We start from the raw sequence: 24,593 nt of genomic DNA on the forward strand, positions 1-24,593 counted from the left end.
TACTAGATTATACTCTTTGAAGGGTATCCATGGAAAACATGGTAAATCAACTCGTGACATTCAGTTCAGACATGAAAACCAGATGATTTATGCCTTACAAATCCAATTTAGAGACCTAGATTACAGTTCATATAAGGGTTTTTGGTATATTTTGTAAATGTGCATGTATTTCTGTACAGTGCCGGTTTAGTTTCAGATTTTACAGCTGCACATTAGTCACAAAGTCATAAAAGTCAAACTTTTTCAGCATTTTGTGCATCTGAAAGAGTTTTTATCTAGACATGCCTCATATATGAGCCTTAAAATCAGAGATAAATTGCTTTGCTACTGTGTACGTGAGGTGTAAGTGTATGTGAGGTTTTTTTTTTCTTTCACTTGTTTACTGTTGACTTTTACTTACTGTGTTTCAAAAGAAAATTCTCTGCTTTCTACTCCATACATTGTCAAACACTACATCAGTACATTACATACTATATATTTATAATCATATATTTGTAATATAGTACTAATTAGCATCTGACAGTTTCAATGAATCAATCTAAATTTCTAAGAAATGTAACTTTTGACAGATATGACAGCAAGAATGAGACCTAATACCCATCACAATAATCTATCTGCTGCTACGCATGCTATATATTTATGATCATATATTTGTAATATAGTACTATATAGCATCTGACAGTTTCAATGAGTCAATCTAAATTTCTAACAAATCTAACCTTTAACAGATGTAACAGCAAGAATGAGACCTAATACCCATCACAATAATCTATCTCCTGCTATGCATGCTATGTATTTATCAAGACAGTTAGATAATAGAATTCAGCTATTTTGTATCATCAGAGTTATTATCCTGCCAGCTAGCAGTGGAGAGATTAGGAATAAAGCTGGTTTTAGTTAACCTTTGCTACTTTTGGGTCCTGGTGAAAAGGGCAATGATTTAGTGTGTGATTTGACACCTTTTTTCTTTTGCAAATCTGTCTTGTATATTTACATTCATAAATTTCAGACTTTAAGAGTTGAGTGAAGCGGTACTTCAACTTTTCTTTTTGAATTTAGATAATTATTTGCACTTTTGCTTAGATAAATAACTTGGATATTTTACCACCTCTGGATGAGAAAAATGCAAGAAGACATATATGATCCATTATATCATACAGTCAATTGCAGTTTGTGTTTTCTCTGCATTAACACTCATTATTTGTGATTCAGATATGAATAAATACAGATACAAATAGGAAGTGCACTATTTATTTGTTATTTTTAGAAAGTTTGCCAGAAGGATCACAGGACATCTGGTTGAGACTAGAGATGGGAAAGGGATCTCATGGGATGCAACAAAATGTCACACAAACAGGAGGATTTTACTTTCATGTGTGTGAGAACATGCAGTCAGACATGAAGCTCACAGGACAAATAAAAACCATGTTCATTAATATGAATTTGTGGCACTGTGTAATGCATTTACAGCATCCTTAGTAACTGCCTGGTCAGGGTCGTCGTGGTTTATATGTGGTTACTAGATTGTTTAAATTCATTAGAAAATATTGTAGGCAGGTACACACAAAAATAATCATTGCGTGAGCAGGATCCAAAAAAAACCCCACATCTCTCATTGAGACTAATTATGAACTCTAGAGTGATGTAGCTGATGTTGAAGAACTGTCAGAGTCAGATGCTGATAGTGCTGACATTTCTACTGATGGAGTGATGGAGTTTTTCCAGTGTTTTCCAGTGTTTCTGTGGGCATAGTGATAGGGTTCCTTTTTTTTTTTTAAACCATTCCTGTTTAGGCCACACCCACTTTGGGTTTAAATCCAAATCCAGATACATATATATATGTTATTCTCTGCATTGGCATCCCTATATTTATGTTTCCCTGCATTTCCACTGATCTGTTTGTGTTTCCCTGCATCGTCTCTCTGTAGGCCACAGAAGGCCATATGGCATGGTTCGTCAGAGAGGGGAAGACGTCTGGATGATAAGAACTGTGAGTCCTGGAGAGCTGGTGACATGGCCATCACGGGCCAGGCTTCCTTCCTCTACAGTGGCCTGCTGAACCAGCAAACCCGTAGCTGCTCCAACCAGTTCGTCGTTTTGTGCATCGAGACCAACCCTGACCACAACACTGTCGAAGAACTCAAACGGGCACAATATCGCTACAGACGCTGGCATTACAGATACTGACATCTACACCAGAAAACCTCTGCCATCAACACGCCAACATTCCAAAAGGTGTAAATATCCGTACGTTGATGAAAGGCCATGTCATTGAGAAACTAATGAACCATCAGTGAGAGCCATTCTCAGGTTTTGAGCACATGGACATTTTGTAACAAAGCCATTTCTCTCACAGCATAAAGCTGCATGATCACGACGTTTAAGCAGAGGGACGCACCGGGCCTCCAATCCTTACAAGTCATTTTGATGCACTGTATTTTCATTTTTCAGTTTTTGGAAATTCATAGATGTCTTTTTTTTTTCTACTTCACATCATCTTTTCATTTTGAGTAGCAAAAGATGTGTCAGTATTTAATTTAATTTCAGTGTTTTATTTATACCTGACCGCACATAATCTAAATATGTCAAAAGATTGAGGATAAATATGTAATTTATAGTTTCAGCTGTTCAGATGAAATCTGCACCTGTTTCTTGCCTCTTTTATGAAAGAAGATTTTCTATAGCATCTCTGTTGATGAAATTATATTCCATTTTTGTAGTTTCTGGAAATGTGACTGCAGATTTTTTTTTCCAGAGATCATTCAAGTCCTCATTTTCTGTTGTTTCAGTTTTTAGGCCAACAATTTGAGCAGTGTTTAGTGGTAAGAAGTAAGGTGTATTCTTCATTTTCACTGGTGCTTATTGAATAAAATCTCTTTTACAAATATATTGTCTGTGCTGTCTTGTTTTTAAAATAGATGTCATTGTGTAAAAAAAATTAAGCTTCTAAACTAATAAAATTTCTAAACTTATTTACTATGCAAAAAAAAATTTGCAAAATATATTCTGTAAAATACAAATTTTTTAAATATATATTAAAAGTGTAGAGTTCAAAGAGCTCTCTAACAGACCAAGGTTTGAAATTTAAAATGGCTCGAGTAAGTTACTTAAAGGCACACCAATCAATCTAAATAGCTTACTTGAGAAATGTTGTCGGTGTAGGAGTGTTTATATGAGGCTGTCTCTGTCAGTTTGACCTCAGGTGACCTTGGTGTTGTGTCTCTGTCCTGGATAAATAAATTCATCTAAAACCAATGGCAACTCTTACAATGGTTAACTACTATGATTTCAGCCAATGGCTTTACCATTTTATAGACAAGTTTGCACCTTCTAAAAACAACATGTAACAGAGAGTCATGGCAGTGCCACTGGTTGGCAGTAGAAAATGAGTTGGCATTGTATTTGGCTGTTTTTAAGGCCATTCTGGTGAGGTTCTGAGGTTTACCTCAGACTGGGATCGCTGCACTCTTATATCTGCCAACAAGCATCACATTGCCCACAAGCTGATTTTTTTTTAAAACTTCAAAAACTCCAATCCCTTTCAACTGTCTCATCATCACCCCAACATCTTACCTCAGCTCTGTCTTGTATTAGTCTTACATTTCCTTAGAGGAGTTTAGCTGTTTCACAATGAACCCAGTACAGCAATAATGTCAGGAGGCAAACTGACTGGGCTTTCATTTCTTGACTTCAAAAATTATTTTTATACAGTTGGGGTCAAAACTTTACATACACCTTTATATACAACCTTACATACAACCTTACGCATACACCTACACTTTACATACACCCTTACACATACACCTACAACTGCAAAATGTTAATAATTAAAAAAAAAAGGCGAGATCATAAAAATAAGCCATTTCATATAGCAGATGTGTACATATAGTCCACAAGACACAATAACTGAATTTACACAAATGAACCAGTTCAAACGTTCACATACGCTTGATTCGTAATACTGTGTGTTGTTACGTGGATGATCAACAACTGTTTTTGTGTTAATTGCTCATGAGTAAATGGTCTGCACTTATATAGCGCCTTTTAACCTTAAACCGTAACCTGGTCCTACAAAGTGCTTTACACTGTTTTTCATTCACCCATACACACACACACGCAAGACACTAGCCTGCCACCGGGAGCAACTTGGGGTTCAGTGTCTTGCCCAAGGACACTTCGGCATGTGGAGGGGCCAGGGATCAAACCACCAACCCTGCAATTAGTGGACAACCCACTATACCACCTGAGCCACAGCCGCCCCAGGAGTCCCTTGTTTGTCCTGAGCAGTTAAACTGCCCAGTGTTCTTCAGAAAAAATTCACCAGGTCCTGCACATTCTTTGCTTTTCCCGCATCTTATGCATATTTGACCCCTTTCCAAGAGTGGCTATATGATGTTGAGATCACACTTAGGACAACTGAGGGACTCATACACAACTATTACAAAAGGTGCAAACATTCACTGATTCTCAAGAAGGCAACACGATGCATTAAAATTTTGAACAGGATGATTGGTGTAAATTGTTATTATCTTGTCTTCTAGGATACATGTAAATATGTAGCTTCTGAAGGGCAGTACTAAATGAAAAAATAAGATCTTTAAACGAAATAATAACAATTTACACCAATCATCCTGTTCAAAAGTTTACATCCCCCTGGCTCTTAATGTATCGGGTTGCCTTTTTGAGAATCAATGAATGTACCTGGAGGATTTTTCTAAAGAACACTGGGCAGTTTAACTGCTTGGGACAAACAAGAGATTCATGAACAACTATCATAAAACATAAAAAACGGTGATCGATCATCCATGTAACAACACAGAATATTGAGAATCAACGTTTGAACTGGTTCATTTGTGTAAATTCAGTTATAATTTTGTCTTGTGGACTATATGTAAACATCTGTTATGTGAAACAGCTAATTCAGGGCAGTACTAAATAGAAATTTTTATGATCCCTCTATTTTTAAATTATTGACATTTTGCAGATTCTGCAAGGTGTATGTAAACTTATGACCCCAACTTTATTGTTCACCTTGTAGTGGTGGAGCTGGGGGTTGTGGAACTCATATAGGAAGTAAGGGCTGTGTGGGTCTGACATAAATTATTGTATAATTAAATTTCAGGCATAAAATAAAAAAAACCTCCAAAATTAAATAAAATCTACTACAGCCAAACATTTCATAGTGTATAGAGTTACGAAAAAAAAGTGCATGAAAAAAAATCACACAAACCATCACTTGAATTCAGAAAGCATCATCACATGACCATTTAGATTCAAACACTGCATAGTTAATCAGCAGGACAACAATAACAACAATCTTCCTATTACAATCTATACCATGCTCAATCAGATGAGCGTATAGGATACATGTAGTACAACATTAAATCAGGTAAATATGAATGAAACATTCAGTCCACCAAGTTGTGTGTAGGTTTCTATTTCAAAGTCTTCATCCCTTTTGCATATTTTTAGGCATCCCTTCTGTATGCGACTAGCGGAAAGATGCAGTGTGAAATCCCTTCCTCTCACAGTGAGGGTGACATTTAAACTCCATCAGAAGGGGTCTCCTTGGCTTTCATTAGTCTCCTGCTCTGTGATCAGGCAGCTGCCTCAGCCTCATTAAAGTCTAATGAGGGATACGCTCGACTCTTCATATGAGGTTTCCTCTGTCTAAATATAGTTCAAACTCTATATTGGTGGTGGACCCAGGTCTCCCGAGGGTGAGCGACTCTACATGTGTAAGCCACATTGAGGAATTAGTGCCGCTTCCTGAACTTCTTTCCTCTCTTTCAAGTTGGAGCCGGTTCATAGCCACAACAAAAATCCTGGTCATAAGCTGTAATTAAAACACTACACAGGACGTGACGGCATAGTGCCTTAATGTAGGTGGGTCCGTATGACATTTGTATTTAATTAAATTTAATGGGAGTCAGTTATTTTTTGTTCAGTCTTATTCTGAGACTTGAAAAAGTTGTTTTATGTAGTTGGTATTTCTGTTACCCAGGTTAGATGTGGCATATTTTCTGTAATTACATCCTGCCCAAATATAGCCATTTATTGACAACTAAAAATCAATATGTCATTAAAGTATTTAATGTAAGCCCATGTTCGGATATGGAGTCCACCAAATGGGGGAAAAGTACAATGGGAAAAAAAAAGTTGGGGTTGAACAGATACATTAAAAATGTGATGCTGGAGTGTTACCACTATTCTGATTTAAAATTAAATTTCTAAAATCTAAAATACAAGGGTGACTCACATGAAAACCTTACATGTGTGTGTGTGTATATATATATATATATATATATATATATATATATATATATATATATATATATATACATATACACATGTAAGGTTTTCATATATACCCTTGTATATATCATGTGACTCACCCTTGTATTACACACACACACACACACACACACACATATGTGTATATATATATATATATATATATATATATATGTATATACACACACACATACACACACACACACACACACACACATACATATATATATATATATATATATATATATATATATATATATATATATATGTATATATAATATATAAAATTTTGCAGTTTATTGCAAATAGGTGTCATAAAGTGTATCTCTGTGAGTGTATTACTGTTTCTCTAATTTATGTCACACGTTTAAGGTTTTCATTTGACGCACGCTCGTACATACCAAACAAAGACTCTCTGTGCCTAATAAATCATGTTAAACCTTGAACTCTGATAGACTGGTAGGTTAGTCAGCATCCATTTTGCTATACAGGCTCAGAGGCTAAAAGTCATTTGAACCATTTATGCACACTGTGGAAGATGATTCAAAATGCATTTTGCAAATTTGCACTGCACTTTTGTTTCGTAATCTAAGTGCAGTTCACATTTGCTTTGTATAGCAATTGATGACAGAGATAGAGAAATGAGAACATGAGTTTCTAATCTGATTTGCAAGTAGATCAGCCAATCAGCTCTGGGGACAGAGAAGCAGGAATGGTCATGGAGATGTCACAGGATAGCCTTGGGCACTATGTGAAGAACTGCCTGGAACATAAGGCTCATTGTGTGGGGCGGATCCAGTGTGTTTATTCAATAAAAGTTCAGAAAAGTTCCTCAATCAAAGAATATGACATTCTTTGCTTCACAAGACTGCAGAAAAAGATTCAAAACAGATTATTAAATTTTTTATTCGATTTTTTGAACACTTAATTGTAGTAATAATCATTGTCACCATTAATATGTAAATGATATTATACTATAATTAATTTTGGAATATTCACATAGATTTTAATGCTGAAAGTATAGCTCTAGATGACAGAAGGTTGAACCTCTTTATTCTGGTAAGGGTCACAGTGAAACTGGAGCCTATTCCTTGAACACTGGACACAAGGCTGGAGAATTCACAGTGGCAGTCCATCACAGGGTACCACACACAAACACACGCGTTTACACCAAGTAAGTTAGTAAGAAGAAACCAGAGAACCCAGAGGAATCCCACGTGAACACGGGAAAAACATGCACAGAAACACCACAGTAACCCAAGCTGAGGATCGAACTGGGGACCCTGGAGCTGTAAGACAACAATGTTACCCACTGAAGAGGAATGAATGAATGAAAGCCAGTAAATAAATGAACAATTATCATAATTTTTTTGTATAACTATGTTTGTAACTCTTACATTACTGACATAAGTCTTTTAAACATTCACGCAGATCGTTCTAGTATTTATAGTGTGTTCTCAGATGATAATAATAAAATAATAATAAATGATAGATAGATAGATAGATAGATAGATAGATAGATAGATAGATAGATCACTTTATTAATCCCAGAGGGAATTCACACATTACAGCAGCAGCAAAAGAATAGTGTTTGCACTAATCAACAGTAATAAAATAAATGCATTCAGTAATATTATAAGTAGTAGTAAAAATTAAGTAAATTTAATTGTAAACACTAGTCCCTTGAGTAAATGTAAGTGACAGTGCAAGTAGCAACAGGTATGCAGCAAGGTAGGTATGATTAGCAGAGTGTCCACAAGTTGTATAGTGCAATTACTGTATATAGTGAGTTAGCAGCAGTGCAGAAAACAAAACACCACCAAGTGCAAAATGGCAAAAACTAAAAAATAAAATACTGTAATAATGTAATGTAATACTGTAATAATAATAATAATAATAAGAAGAAGAAGAAGAAGAATGATAATTATAATAATAATAATAATAAAAATAATAATAATGACAATAATAATAATAAATTTTTATAATAATAACAGCAGTTTTGGGGCCAAGCACCCAGACTCAGTGAGCAATACAGTCACCGGGTGGTATTGCTGCAGCATTGTTTAGACAGGCGTCAAGATGATGTGAGCCAAATGTGGTGAAGGTTGGAAAAAATTTGTAGGAGAAGTAGCAAAAATGGCAGTTAAATGTAAGCATTTTTTATGTTATTGTTACTTTTGACCAGTAGGTGGCACTGGCACGAAATTTGTTGCGTAGCCTCATGTCATGGTCCTGAAGATGCCTACCAAGTTTTGTGTCAGTGCACAAAGACATTGCTGAGATACAAGCTCAATTCCTGTTTGTTTGCTTCACCATCAGATTTGTTGGCCCCTTACAGACAAACTGTGTGGAATATTCGAAATTATTTTGATAACTTTTGTGAGGCTTACTCTGAAGATGATGTGTGCCAAATTTGATTGGAGAAAATTTCTAGGAGGAGTAGTGAAAAAACAGTTTTTTTTAAGAAAATCCAAGATGTTCGACAGGAAGTACAGTTGAATTTCAGATGTTGGTGTGTGTTCACTTCTGCATACTCCAGGGAATTACAGGAAAATTGAACTATGAATTTATCACAAACTCTTCAAATGATATGAGGAAAAAATCAAAGTTGTTACAGTTCTTGACCACTAGGTGGTCACAAAACTTCTTGGGTACATTCAGCACATGGTCCTGAAGATTATCAAGTTTTGTGATGATACGTAGATGCATTGCTGAGATACACCCTCACATCCTGTTTTTTGTATTTGCCAGCACGTTACAGGAGAAGGGGTTTGAAGATCAAAAGCAGGGTGGTATTGCTGCAGCATTGTTCAGACAGGTGTCAAGATGATGTGAGCTAAATTTGGTGAAGATTGGACAAAATTTGGAAAAGGAGTAGCAAAAATGGCAGTTAGGTGTAAGCATATTTAGCATAGCTTGGTAGTGTTGCGACTCAAACTCATAAAATTCTGATCAGGAGACCAGAGCCTTAACCATACTGAACAGCATGTTAAACTAGTACTCCAGCATTTATTGTTACACCAATCAACCAACTTGTTGTGTCCCAGACAGTATACTAGAGTAATAGACAGTTTGTTAACCTAGTACTCCAGCATCTATTATTACACCGAGCCACCAACTTGTTGCTTCCCACACAGTATACTACAGTACTAAACAGTATATTAAACTAGTACTCCAGCATCTATTATTACACTGACCAACCAACTTGTGTCCCAGACAGTATACTAGAGTACTTAACAGTATGTTTAACAAGTACTCCAGCATCTATTATTACACCAGTCAACCAACTTGTTGCTTCCCACACAGTATACTACAGTACTAAACAGTAGGTTAAACTAGTACTCCAGCATATGTTATTATACTGAGCAACTAACTTGTTGTGTCATACTACATACGACAGTATACTACAGTACTAAGTAGTATGTTAAACTAGTACTACAATATCTATTATTACACCAATCAACCAACTTGTTGCTTCCCAGACAGTATACTACAGTACTAAACAGTATGTTAAACTAGTACTCCAATGTCTTTTATTGCACCAATCAACCAACTTGCTGCTTCGCAGAGAGTATACTAGTGTACTAAACAGTATATTAAACTAGTACTCCAGCATCTATTATTACACTCAGCACCCAACTTGTTGCATCCAAGACAGTATACTAGAGTACTAAACAGTATGTTAAACTAGTACTCCAGCATCTATTATTACACCGAGCAACAAACTTGTGTCCCAGACAGTATACTAGAGTACTAAACAGTATGTTAAACTAGTACTTCAACATCTATTATTACACTCAGCACCCAACTTGTTGCATCTCAGACAGTATACTAGAGTACTAAACAGTATGTTAAACTAGTACTCCAGCATCTATTATTACACTGACCAACAAACTTGTTGCATCTCAGACAGTATACTAGAGTACTAAACAGTATGTTAAACTAGTACTTCAACATCTATTATTACACTCAGCACCCAACTTGTTGCATCTCAGACAGTATACTAGAGTACTAAACAGTATGTTAAACTAGTACTCCAGCATCTATTATTACACCGAGCAACAAACTTGTGTCCCAGACAGTATATTAGAGTACTAAACAGTATGTTAAACTAGTACTCCAGCATCTATTATTACACCGAGCAACAAACTTGTGTCCCAGACAGTATACTAGAGTACTAAACAGTATGTTAAACTAGTACTTCAACATCTATTATTACACTCAGCACCCAACTTGTTGCATCCCAGACAGTATACTAGAGTACTAAACAGTATGTTAAACTAGTACTCCAGCATCTATTATTACACCGAGCAACAAACTTGTGTCCCAGACAGTATATTAGAGTACTAAACAGTATGTTAAACTAGTACTTCAACATCTATTATTGCTTTAGGTAGTTTGTTATCGCCTGCTGTTTAGAACTATAACGACTAGAACCAATACGCATGCGCAGTCCGGTCCAGCCCATGTCTTGTAGGCGGCCTGTGTGTGTATATGTGTGTGTGTGTGCGTGTGTGTGTGTGTGTGTGTGTGTGTGGAGCACGGAAGAAAAAGCCGCAAACACGCTGATGTAGAGTTATCTGCCCGGGGGAGATGTTCTCATGGAGCTGCTCACACCGACAGCGTCTCGTTTGTGTTTGACTTCACCATGCACTTCAGGACTTCAATAAGATGCGTGTGTGTTGTCAGATAATCATTTTGCTTCTCGCCTGCAACTTCTGCGCCTTGGTTTATACTCAGGGTGAGTGTGTTTTCGGTTGTTTAAAGTTGTGTTTGATGACTTTGTGTTAGGAAAAGTGATTAATAATCCTGTGTACGCTGTGTGGATGATAGTCTGCGTTTATTTGTAAATATCTCGGCTACTTTTCAGTTGAAACTTAGTGAGTTGTCACAGTTAGTGTATTCTACAGACCGGTTCTTCGTGTTACACCGCTACAGAATTGACTATAACACAAAACTAACGCTCAGAAGAAATGAAGTGTGTCTCTGGAGGAGTTTCTATGGCCGGTGTCCGTTATTCCGTCGTCATTCCTCCGAGCACTTTCACACACAGCTGACAACTCAGTCAAAAAGTCCAACATGACACACATGACACACTGCAGGCTGACCTACACAACTACACAACCTCAAACTAACACCATAAACCCTAAAACTTTGGACAGTCTTGTTATTTTCTGGTCTATAACGCGGCCAGTCCATAGCAGCTGCAATAGCCTGTAATACTCAGCTAATGCTGCCTTCACGTGCCATCGGAATTATTGTGAATCTGTGTTTCCGATCTAAAATCTACGCATGAACGTCGCTTCAAGTCGTTGTGGATCTTCAGAAATAGTTTAGACACCCGGGTTTATAATTTGTCACTCCTGATATTTTATCATGACGGAGGTCATTCTTTTTTATTTATTTATTTACTTGTTTATTTATTTATTTATAGTGTAGCTTACTTTTAGTAGTCTATTCACCATTCGATTGTTGTTTTCCATCTATACCGATGTACATTATGTATATTTTACAGTATTGAGCCATGTTAGAAAGATACCAACTTACTTCAGACTGGATAACTAGGTAATCTTAGAGATGTACTTGAACGTAAGTATTGTAATTAGAATCACAAGTGCGAAACCGGAGAATACGCGAAGCACGTGAAGGCAGCACTGGGTCACTTTGTTCACCGCGGTAAGCGATTTAAACATGTCGAGGGTTGGATTCTGTTTTATTGGGATGTTTGCTGTTCTTTTGTTGCATTTTTTTTTAAAGATATACTTGAAGGCACCAACCCAAAGACAAGGAAAAGTTCATCTTTTGTATTTCTGAGAGAGAGTGAAGACTTCTCACTCTGAAGCTGGCCTCACTTGACATTTTGCTCACTTTTCCATTTGGCCTTGCTTGTTTGTGTTTGTTTTGCATGCTGCTGTGAAGCAAATGGCAGTTTGGCAAAGTGTTAGTCTAAATCCCTGCCTATAGAGAGCTAGTTCTTACACACGTGTGTATTCATTTATTTAATCAAGGGCTGGGGAAAGCAATTCACATTTAATATGACACCTAGGCCACCTGGTATTCACATGATATTCACCTGATATTCACATGATAGTCACCTGGTATTCACATGATATTTATCTGGTATTCACGTGATATTCACATGATACTCGCCTGGTATTCACATGATCTTCACCTTGTTTTTGTCTGATATTCGTCTGGTATTCACCTGGTATTTGTCTGATATTTGTCTGGTATTCACCTGGTACTCATGTGGTATTCACATGATCTTCACCTGGTATTTGTCTGAAATTCGTCTGGTATTCATCTGGTATTGACATGATATTCACCTGGTATTTGTCTGATATTTGTCTGGTATTCACCTGGTACTCATGTGGTATTCACATGATCTTCTCCTGGTATTTGTCTGATATTCATCTGGTATTCACATGATCTTCACCTGGTATTTGTCTGGTATTCACCTGCTATTTGTCTGTTATTCATCTGGTATTCGCCTGGTACTCATGTGGTATTCACCTGGTATTCACATGATATTCATTTAATATTCCCCCTGGTGCTTACATGGTATTGCAAGGATATTCACCTGGTATTCGCCTGGTATTCGCCTGGTATTTGCCTGGTATTCATATGATATTTGCCTGGTATTTGTCTGGTATTCATCTGGTATTCACCTGGTATTCATGTGGTATTCACATGGCATTTACCTGGCATTTACCTGGTATTGACCTTTAACGTAATAAGATCACATCTGATGGTAGGGCAAACCTGTGTCATAGTGTTTAGGCAGATTTATCCCATATCTTCAGTGCCGTGACATTTAATTACTCCAACCTCTGTTCACATTAATCCTATAGAACCTATAAAGTAGGCATGCTCAAGTAGTGAATTCATTTTTTTTTTTTTAAATCATTGCTGCAGATATCAGACTTTTCTACACTAAGCTGACCAGAGGTTTTCACTCACATTTGTCTGGTCAAGTAGCTTCTCATGTTGTACCTATTTGAAGTTCTCGTTTTTCCGGAGTGAGCATCTGTAACCGATTTAAGCTCCTTCTGAGTGAGATTCGGGACACGAGGGGGGTGGGGAGAGGTGGCACTGAGAGGCGCCCTCCGCTAAACAGCTTTAGTTTTTCATACAGCTCACGGCTTAAGTGCTGCAGCAGAAATGATGCAGGTTTACAGTATCTCAGGGCTCTTGAGCAGGTCTGGGATGTATGAAAAATATGCAGTTTAAAGGCACTCTCCACTTAAAGACACTTTTCAAACCTGGGGAAATGTGTAAGTTCAAAAAAATGTGATATAACGTTGTCAGAGTAATACTCGAGATAGGATTATGAATCACACAATTTATGTTTTTTTATTTTATTTTATTTATTTATTTTTTTTTTACAAAACTGCTAATGACCTTATACAATATAAGGAAACTGAACAGACATTCTGGAAAGTTAAAAATAATAAGTCTGGGAAACGGTGCTTCTGGAGTTTTTCCTGAGGAAAGAGAAAAAACCTTATCTCACTCACATCTTTGCTTATCTATTTTTGTCTTTTTCACCTCTCTCTCTCTCTCTCTTTCTCGTTTAAAACACTATTTAATGGCAATTGGTAGAGATGTAGTGGGTTTTTTTCTGTGGTTTTAATACCCTCTTCCTAAATAATGGAAAAGGTTAATTCTAGCGTTATGGATCTGAAATCTGAACTCATATTGACCTGCAAAGTGTCTCACCGCCTGCACACATTCAGTATCACTAAGACGCTGTGCATATCTGTGTCAGGAAAAATCACAGACCCGTACTCAAACGTAACATATTTATATACATATTACACACACAGCAGTATTACAGACGTGACACTATGTGAACAGAGTGTTTTGGGAGATGAGGCATATATAACAAACACTTACACCAGATTTTAAAATACTTTTATATAACTATAATAATTTCTATGTTTTGATTTGTTTTGTTTTGGTCTATATACTGCAGAAGGAAATTGAGTGTTATGTGCAAGAAAACTCCTTCGTGTATTATAACACTTAACTATGTGCATAGTTTTTGTAATGAACCAAATGAAGTAGGAAATAAGCATATATGAATGTTGAAAATAGACAGGAACAGAGTTTTCAGTGCTCGCAGCTTTATTTTTCCAATGTAAGGTTGCCATTTGCGTGGTACTGCTCATAAGTAAACAATATTTAACCCTATAAGACTCAATTTATTATTCGCTTATCCATCTAAAAGCATGTTAATCAGTAGCAATTATGTTTTTTTTATTAACTACAATGAAACTAATAGCAGAATGTGTGTAGCTGCCAGAGTGAGGAACATAGTGTAAGGCTAGAGTTATACTGAGTGCCACTGACACGGTGGTGTCTCAAATCACATATTATGAGTCTATGTTTAAAATATTTACTAATTGAAAAGATCCGGAAGATTAATATGTAACACAAATATTGTTGTTTTCCTTATTTTCTCCCCAATTTTGGTCACTCACCAATTCCCTCCCACCAGTCAGGTCTCACCATCTTACGAAACTTACCAAACCAGAGAGGGTGAAGGCTAACATATACTTCTTCCGAAACATGTAAAGTCAGCCAACCACGTCTTTTCGGACTGCTGCTCATGCTTCGTCACAGGGCAGGATAACACACTTTGAGGGAAACGCTATCTGCTCTCGTCTGCATACATGAAACTCACAGATGCCAATGATTATAACTGACACTAATGGCAGTAGCCAGTGTGCTAGAGTGTGCTATTGCTTCTACCTGGCCAGTTTTGTACAGATGGCATCATCAAGATTTGAATTAACGATCTCCCGAAGATAGAGTGAATGCAGGAACATAAGAAATAAGATGCAGCTATAGTTTGTTCAGTCTGTTGCGTCCATCTTTTTACATCACGATAGAGTTGTTTGTACCTTACCACTATAATAGTTGGTCCTATTTCCCATATTATAAATTAGTCATTTAAATTAGTCATTTTAATACACTGCTTCCATTATTTAGGTTGGTATTGCACTGTGTGCCCATGTTGCATCCATTTTTTTTTTTGCATGTGCACAATAGATATGTCCAGTGAATGTAGGATATTGCATATTGTGTATGTGAATGCATAGTTAAAATCAAGCGCAAACCTGGCCTTAGTGTGGAGCCATTTATATAGATCCTGGGACTTTGTCTTTGTTTCTCTTGCACTGTCTTTAACTGTTTCTTGCATCACCCTGAAAAACATACACTACGCATACTTTTAGTTTTTTGCACATAAAGTCTAAGGGAAAATACATAAAGAGAAAATATTGCCCACTAACTATCACTTTATGTGCTAAACTTTTGTTGAGAAAGAATTAGTGCAGTCTACAGCCTTGAGCTTCAATGTATTTGTGGTTATATTGATATAAGTAAGTTACATTATTCATTGGAATCCATGCTTTTTTGCCCTGTTGCTCCTAAAATTCACATGGTTTTGTTTTTCGGTATGTTGCTGTGCGTGTCTCATACAGTGGTAGTGAAGCCTGGTTCAGCAGCTCGCAATAATAATGAGAACGTTAAACTGTACACTTCGATTAGAATTACACTGAGAGAAGCTGAAAAGATTCACTAGAGTATTATAATGTCAGATTTCTGTATTTGTTTGTGGAATCGCTCTTATTCTCCTGCCATTTTCGTATTTGTTATTACGGAGCGGATGTTTGGACACGGTCCCTCAGCTTGTCAGGATTAGGAGGTGCTCTTACGTAACCGGGTAGGACGCGTCTCTCGTTTCATCCTACGCCAGCCGATCTGTTGAGCAAGTCCACCAGTCACGCTTTTTTTTTATCTAAACATATGCAAACCATTTCAATCATTGTGTCCTTTCTGTGCCTTGAGTGTGGAAGAGTATGACATGTCTATAGGGTGTCTTTTCTGATGTCTTGTTATTGAATCTGAAACAGTGGTGTTCTTCTGCTTTCGATGAGAACTGGCTGGTTCTTGACATCTGCTGAATAAAAGTGAGAGCTCAAGTGCTTCAAAGCTCGGATAACACACACCATATACTTCACAAACACCTGGAGTACACATGTGTGAAGCTCCAGAGCCAGATTCATGTTGCGACCACATCTTTTTGCCATCCTCACCTACACGGTGCATGAACCATGAGGATGCCATCGCTTTAACATACGTAAACATTATCTTCAATGTATAAAATATTTCCAGATGTATTTAGAGCAGCGATATATCTTTTCGATATTTAACTTTCTTTGAAGAAACATTCGGAGTTTGTTTTTTTTTTAAAGTTGGGATTACACTTTTTGGCCACGTGATTGAGCACACCACAGGCCTCCATCACATCAGTCCATGTTAGGGTCTTAACAAAGGAAGCGATTCCTGATGCAGTTTAGGAACAGAGTCTTATGCAGATGACTGGCATGTGTTGGCCATGGTTGGAATGTTTGTTGGCTTCTGCTCTTTAGATCTTTACCGAACTTATTTTCAACCTCCCTAAGTTCTCGCACAGCTACCCCATTTCTACGCTCTCTCCAGGTGCTTCCTGCAGCTGACCGAATCAGATTTAAAACACTGCCTACAGAGACAAAAACGGACCAGCACCCACATACCTCAAGGCACTTATCACACCTCAGACTGCACCACGCTCTTTCTGATCCTCTAACACTGCTTGACTTGGTCCCAAAATCTCTCAGAGTACAAGGAAGGCATGCATCAAGACTCTTCTCTGTTCTGGCACCTAGATGGTGGAATGAACTTCCCCTAGATGTCGGAACAGCCGAGTCACTGGCAGTCTTCAAACAACGTCTAAAGACCTACCTCTTCCTGAAATACTAAAATTAGCACTTAAATTTTAAAAAATGTGTAGTCTGTGTGCTTTTCTTACTGTATTACCTTCCCAACAGAGTTTTTAGACTGATGGTATCCTTACTCTTTGACACAGTGAACCAGTATCCGGTATACTGCTAGACAATTCAGAGCATTTCTGTAAGTTGCTCTGGATAAGGGCATCTGCCAAATGCCATAAATGTAAACGCAATGTAAATGAACTGACTTTGGACAAGCTATTTGCCAGATAGTGCTTTAGAATTACTCATTGAGAGCAATTCAGACTTTAGTCACTGCTTGGATTGTGCTGTCTCTGATTCATGGCGATTACACAGCTTCAACAGATGTGATCTGTAGCCACTGTGTCCCGTTCGAGGACTCGAAATAAATAATTCACTTAGTATTTTGTGGCTGCAGCCTTGAACTCTGAGAAGATAACACAGTAACCATTCACTGTTTCTCTGAAGTGGTGGCTGTGGGGGGCTTTCCATCCAGTTCTTTAATTTTTAACTTTGAAAATGCAAATTGAAGAAAACCTGAATGGAGACCCCACCAAAAATAAATAAATAAATAAATAAATAAAGACTTCACCTAAATATTTGAAAAGAAGTTTATACACTAGACTGAGATGGAAAATCTGTCGATCTATTGATACAGTCAAAATGCAAAAAAAATAGTAATAAGAACAGTTTTTTTTCTTTTTCTTTCATGTTTCAGTGATATATCTAGATACATCTAAATATAAATATGGCCACAGAAGATACTCATGCACTGTTTGGAAAGATGAAGAAATGAAAGTTTCATCAAATATCCTAACCAGAAAGAAAGCAGTTATTGAAAGTGAATGAAAGAATGTACAGTAAATGTTAAATCTATTCATTACGCTGCTGTTTTCTTTCCGTCCCCAGGCGAAAAAAAAACAGCCATGCATTTTGGATATCGTAGGCTTCCATCCCTAATCACTTCTACATCATCTGCAGGATTTTTGCATGAACATAGTTACTGGAAACACAGATTCATTTGCATTTTCTGTAAAATTATGAAATGTTTGGAAACATGGGCTATGGTATTTTTCTAGCTAACTTTTACAAACCTTTCTCACCCTTGGTATGGAACATTTTATGCCCTGAATACTGAATACAGTATGTCCATTTATTAAAGGCAAGTTGTATACATTTTCAGTTCACTAAAAGCTTGGCTTTGTGACATAAATTTCTTGACTGAGGTCCTGCTTTCAGGAAAAGAAGTGAGAGGATTGGAATGTTTCACATTTCTTCTTATTCCTGCCATCCCAGTCATTCCAACAAGAGAATTAGCTATTACAGCATGACACCGTTTTTGGTCTTGTCAAAAGTTGATTAATTGATGCACAGGAAGTCAACTTTGACCTGGACCCATTATTTGTTCTTCCTCCAAAATGCTGAGCTGCCAAGCAGGAATGCAGGAGTAAAAACAGACAAGAATTGACCATTCAAAGTAGTACATCTTTATGACTCTGCAGCTACTAAAGATGGGAGGGAAAGTGTGGTAATGGTCATTTCAGCCTGCAGTGAGCAGCTAAAAGGCTGTTGAATTCTTGGCTTGTAGCAATTATTGCCCATTCTTCTTGTATAAAGTCAGGAAGCAGTGTGCTTTCACTCCAGCTGTGGAAAAAAAAGCGACCATAGAGCAGAAAATCTAAGGGAAAAGGGAAAAAAAAAAAACTATGCAAACAGGAAGTGCACTGTCAGGAAATTCAAGCCATGTTTTGAGTCTAGTAATTCAACTCTTCATCAGCCGAGAACACTTGGGCAGACATTTTAGACTATTTCAGACTTTGTTTGTCACAGAGTAAATATCCTTTTCATCCGAGCTTTGGCTCTAGCCGAGCCCTCTGTTTTTTATATATTCGAAAGTGGGAAGAACTTTGATGCTCCGTGAGCCTCGAATGAACCGTGACCAGCTTGAGCTGGCTCAGAAGGAGAAACAGCCAGGACCTGGGAGTCACACCCTCTTATTAAGCCCAGCAGATGTTCCAGTCAGACCTCCACGACACTGACACCTTGGCAGCACAAAGCGAACAGGGGTTGTATGCAATAAAATTCCCTCGGGCCACCGAGCAGTAGGACTTCAACCACAGAATATGATTATAATGCAGCAGTGACTGTTCAGATTACCATGCCCGGAGTCGACATGGCACACTTTTAGATATGACTTGCTCTCACCAGAAGACTGAACGTTTAAATCCGACCTCAGGTTGGGAAAGAGGTTCTGAGTCAGCCACGAGAGAATCTACTGTACACACCCTTCTTCAGCGACTACCCAGAAATTCAACCCAGAAATTCAAACATTGTGGTTACACCCTGAAACTTAGCCACATAAGTGTTGTCCACAAGAAAAAGAAAAAAAAAAAGCCCTTTGTAATTATCTGCGAAAATAGTGGAAAGTGACCGAGGGATAATGTGGTCTGGTGTTGATTGCTAGATAGATAGAGGCCAGGAGAAAATCCCTGTACGTTTCCCAAAACACCGGGTGAGGCATGACACAGGCATCATTCACTTCTGAGCAAGAAGGAAAAAAAAACACATCCTAGACAAAAATTAGCTTTTTTTTCCAACAGAAAGTTGAAATCAAATTTTCAATATGGTCTGAAACTGAAAATGATAATGGGAAAACATTGAAATGTTGAAAATGTCTTTCTTGGCACACACTAAAATAGGACATTGGACAATATGTTTAGGACAATATGTTTTTTAATAATTTTTAAAAAAAAATCCGGAAATACAAGTACACACTATTCTCTGGTTAATGATGTGTACTTTGGAACTTTATTCTGTTTTCATAAAAGATATGATAAAATGTGCAGAAATAAATTTTGGGTGATTCAAATGTTCTCATGTTCAAATTGTAGCACCTGGAAAATTCTATAAACATTCACCATGTTGTCCTCCTTTACTTTAAAACATACACACACACACACACACACACACACACACACACAATGATGTAATCTGCCCTTCTCGTTGATACCCAGTAATTGCTGAGTCATTGAAAATTGTTCAGTAATTATAGAATTAAACTGACTCTGAAATGACAACAAAGAAGCGAAGGAGAAATCCGAGAGCTTTTTGTAATATCGATCAATTTAAAGCTAAAGATTGTTTGGATACCTCGAAAAAAGAATGAACGTAACATATCCAATATGTCTGTGCATTATAGTTTTTTATTCAAGAAGATTGATGCCTGTTACTGAAATACATTTCAAGCAGTTTTTTTTTTTTTTTTTTTTTTTTTTTGCATGCATGAGCCTGTATATATATATAAAAAAATATCAGAAACCACTCTCTGATTTTAATGGCACTTCTGATCATTGTGTACATGCAGGCTCCATCCGTTAATTGCCAAGCTCTCTGATGTTTTCTGTTGAGTGGTACAGTGAGGAATTGCTTTTCTTCCTCATAGCAGCAGCTCAGGGAGTACGGGAGGAAACAGCATGGTTTTGCCGTAGCAGATGTCCCATTCACACCAAGGAAGGCACGCGTCACGCAGCCTGATTGATAACTGCCCATATGTGGGAATCATAGGGAGCCTGGCGACTTTGGAGAGGCTCAAACTCAACGGCTGGCTCCACACAGAGGCAGATGACGATAAAGTTCGAGCAGACAGTGCCTTTTAATCAAAGACTAATCTGTGTGTATCTAAAGTGTCTGTGTGTATGTAGCTAAGGAAATGCAGAACTGTTCTACAGCATCACTTGTACCCTAACAGGATTTAACAGAGATGATCGGCAGTCAGTTGGCGTTAAGTTGCGAAGCTTCCTTGTCAGCGCGTAGCGCTTTTCACTTTCTCTGTATTTAACTGTCAGCTAGGACAACAGGCAATATGGTCGCACTGCATTAGCAGCGAGCTGCCTTACACCCAGAATTACTCTGCTCATTTCATCCGTCTACTCCTCTATTGTTCTCCTTCACCCCCCTCCGTGTGTCAGTGTGTCTTAACAGCTTGAAAGGATTACCTCAGACCCCATGCTGCCCACTAACACATCAGTGTTTATCTTCAGAGCTGTCCAGGGCACGTCTCCAACCGGGAAACTGAAAACCTCATTCCATCTGTCTGTCTTTCTTTGTTTATCTTTTTCTTTGTAAAGAAATTAACCTCATCTAACAATTATATTCATTCATTCATTCATCTTCAGTAACTGCTTTATCATGGAGCCGGAGCCTATCCCAGGAACACTGGGTGTGAGGTGGGAATACACCCAGGATGACACACCAGTCCATGACAGGGCACCATGTACACACATATTCACACCTAAGGGCAATTTAGCTTACTTACCAGCATATTTTTGAGAAGAGGGAAGAAACCAGAGAAGTCAGAGGAAACCCAATTTTAGCTCCACGCAGACAGTATTCTGAATTCATGTTCGAGACCGGGGAGCTGTGACGAACCAATGCTACCCACTGCATCACCACGCCACCACCGTGATTCATCATATCAATAATATACTGCAAGAATGTATTTCTGCAATAAATTCTACCACTTTTCTGGATGTCACCAATACATAGACTAAATCAGCCTTAAAGGATTTTTAAAATATACAGTCACTGACCACTTTAATAGTAACACCTGTATTCCTGCATATTCATGCAGTTATTCAGTCAGCCAATCACATGGCAACAACACAATGCATAGGATCATGCAGATACAGGTCAAGAGCTTCAGTTAATATTAGGGCCTTTCGCACCGCTTTAGTTCCAGAACTAAATTTACAGTACTAAAGTACTGGGCGATTTTGCGCGAACTATTTCCCAGTACCGTTTAAAGGGTTGCATTCGCACCGACAGTGGGCACTAGGAAGTGACGTAAGCCGGTCGACAGTGATGTCATTTGTGCACGGTGTTCAACAACGGAAACAAAGAAGAACAACGTAAACAACCGGAGGATGGAGGACGCTGTGATCGGAGCTGTGTTGCACTTCAGCGGCCGTCCATCTATCGCTGTTCTCCATATTTGCGAAATAAGTAGACACTACAGTATGTTTACACGGCGTTTTAAATCATGGCGGGTCATTTTACGTCACGGATAGTACCAGTTGTGCTGGTTAGACCCTGCTCCGGAGTAGGAGCTAATTTGGTTCTCGAAAAAGGCAGTCCGGTACTAAAATCACACCCAGTTCCGGAGTTGTGAAAACGCCAAAAAGTGGGTAGTTCCACAATTAGTTCAGGTACTATGGAAAGGTTCCCGTGGTGCGAAAGGCCCTATTCACATCAACATGGTGTTTCCACCCCCAGAACCGCTGCTCACTGAATGTTTTTTGTTTTTCACACCATGCTGTGGATTGTTGTGCACAAAAATCCAAGATCAGCAGTTTCTGAAAAAAACCAGTCTGATAACAACAACCACACCATAGTCAAAGTCACTGAGATCACACTTCCCCCCATTCAGATGTTTGATGTGAACATTGACTGAAGCTCTTGACCTGTATCTGCATGATTTTACGCATTACGCTGCTACCACATGATTGCCTGATTGGATATTTGCATGAATAAATGTTTACATGCATGAATAAAAAGGTTACAGGTGTTCCTATTAAAGTGGCCAGTGAGTGTATATTATAACACATAACACAATCATTGAACTGTAGCACAGCTGTTTAGAAACTAAATATTGCAACACATACTGCATAGTGTATTGCAAAAAAAAACACTTTCTTCAAAGACGTTGATATAATATTTTGAAATATAATCCAAAATTCAGTTCAAAGCTAAAAGCCCATATCCCATGATGCCATTTCCTTTCGGACCACAGGGTCTGTATACAGCTATGCTGTTAACATTCCACAGGCTTTCTGTTTCTGATCAGAATGAGTTGGTCCCAGATCGGTGGATATGCCACTCGATGACTTTAAGGAAGTGAGAAAAGGGAGAGTGTAAAGTGTAAAAACTGACACTAAACCTCACGACACAGTCATTTCTCAGAAATTCTTTAGCCCTTTCCTGTTACTAATAACCCGCTAAACTTTCACGACACGTACCACATGCTTAATGGAATCCACGTGCAGTTATTTGACTGAATTTTACTAATAATTTTTAGTTCAGACAGGGTCCAGTCATGTTTGAATCCATTTCCTTCTCTTGACCCCTTCTTCCCGCTCTCTTCTCTTTCACCTGCTCCCTGTAGTAGCTCCCTCTGGAGGCTTCACATCTGTCTACATCTGTCTTGCTCTCTCGAGACTCTAGCACATGTTTTACTTATAAATGAGCACTTAAAAAAAAAATCTAAATAGTGTGTTTCATTTTAGTATTCAGAGATATTTAGTCACTGTTTTACGTAGGCCTTGAGTAGACAGGCAGAATGTCTACAAAAATAAAAATAAAAATTCGAAGAGGACTAATAATAGAAATAATAGTAATGTTAATGTTATCTTTACAATTATCATATAATAATATAATACTATACTATAATAATATATTTCAAATAAATTAGTATTAAATTTGAGGCAAATACTTAATATTTATTTTTATAAAGTGCTTTAATGTAAGAATCACTTTAACTCTGGTAGTCCATACATTTCCAACCAGAATGTATGCCTTTTTCTTTTCCTGGATAAATTGTCAAAAGGTACACTAAATGGCTAAAAGTATATATATATATATATATATATATATATATATATATATATATATGTGGACACCTGATCATCACACCTATATGTGGTTCTTCCCCCAAACTGTTGCCACACAGTTGGAAGCACACAATTGCATAGAATGACTTTATATGTTATGTTAAGTCTTGTTATGGTGAGTCTTTATGTTATGTCTTTATATGTCTTTATACAATTTCCCTTCACTGGAACTAAGAGGGAACATTTTCCAGTATGACAATGTCTATGTGCACAAATCGAGCTCCATGAAGACATGGTGTGTGAAGGTTGGAGTGGAAGAACTCGAGTGTCCTGCACAGAGCCCTGACCTCAACCCCACTTCACATCTTTGGGAAAAATTGGAACGCTTCACCCCAGACCTCATCGTCCAACGTCAGTGCCTGACCTCACTAATGCTCTTGTGGCTGAATAAACACAAATCCCCACATCCACGCTCCAAAATCTAGTGGAAAGCCTTCCCAGAAGAGTGGAGGTTACTATACAAGCAAAAGGGGACTAAATCTGGAAGGGGATGTTCGAAAAGCACATATGGGTGTGATGGTCAGGTGTCCACAAACTTTTGGCCATATAGTGTAACTACACGTATGCAGATATTCTGAATAGTGCCAGTTAAACAAACAGTATGACTAGAACACATCATCATTTAATTCTTGATATTTCAGTTCAGGTTTTTTTTTATGTACAAATTCAAAATTTGCATAACAATAGCGTAACAAATTCCAGTGTAACAAGTTCCTCGTTGCTCTCCTCCTCCTCCTCCTCATTAGCAGCCACTAGGACGCCTGACACAAAAAATTCTGATGAGCGCTTTTAGCTGCCGAATTTAAAAAAAAAAGAAAAAAAAAAACCACATTAG

At 37.8% G+C, this 24,593-nt stretch overlaps 2 protein-coding genes across 4 annotated transcripts in view; both read left to right on the forward strand.

Annotated features, from left to right (window-relative positions):
• The window catches only part of col15a1a (collagen, type XV, alpha 1a), an 81,583-nt gene extending 78,696 nt beyond the window's left edge, over positions 1–2,887 (forward strand). For all 3 annotated transcript variants that reach the window (XM_034305402.2, XM_034305399.2, XM_034305405.2), the window contains one exon: positions 1,929–2,887. In XM_034305402.2, the coding sequence (XP_034161293.2) occupies positions 1,929–2,187 (259 nt within the window). In that variant the 3' untranslated portion in view covers positions 2,188–2,887. The remainder of the gene's footprint in view (positions 1–1,928) is intronic.
• Positions 2,888–10,805: 7,918 nt separating this feature from the next.
• reck (reversion-inducing-cysteine-rich protein with kazal motifs) overlaps positions 10,806–24,593 on the forward strand; it is a 61,397-nt gene continuing 47,609 nt past the window's right edge. The window contains exon 1 of the mRNA XM_026914436.3: positions 10,806–11,035. Within this exon, the coding sequence (XP_026770237.3) occupies positions 10,966–11,035 (70 nt within the window). The 5' untranslated portion in view covers positions 10,806–10,965. The remainder of the gene's footprint in view (positions 11,036–24,593) is intronic.

This window comes from Pangasianodon hypophthalmus, chromosome 1 (assembly GCF_027358585.1).
Source record: "Pangasianodon hypophthalmus isolate fPanHyp1 chromosome 1, fPanHyp1.pri, whole genome shotgun sequence".
Lineage (NCBI taxonomy): Eukaryota > Metazoa > Chordata > Actinopteri > Siluriformes > Pangasiidae > Pangasianodon > Pangasianodon hypophthalmus.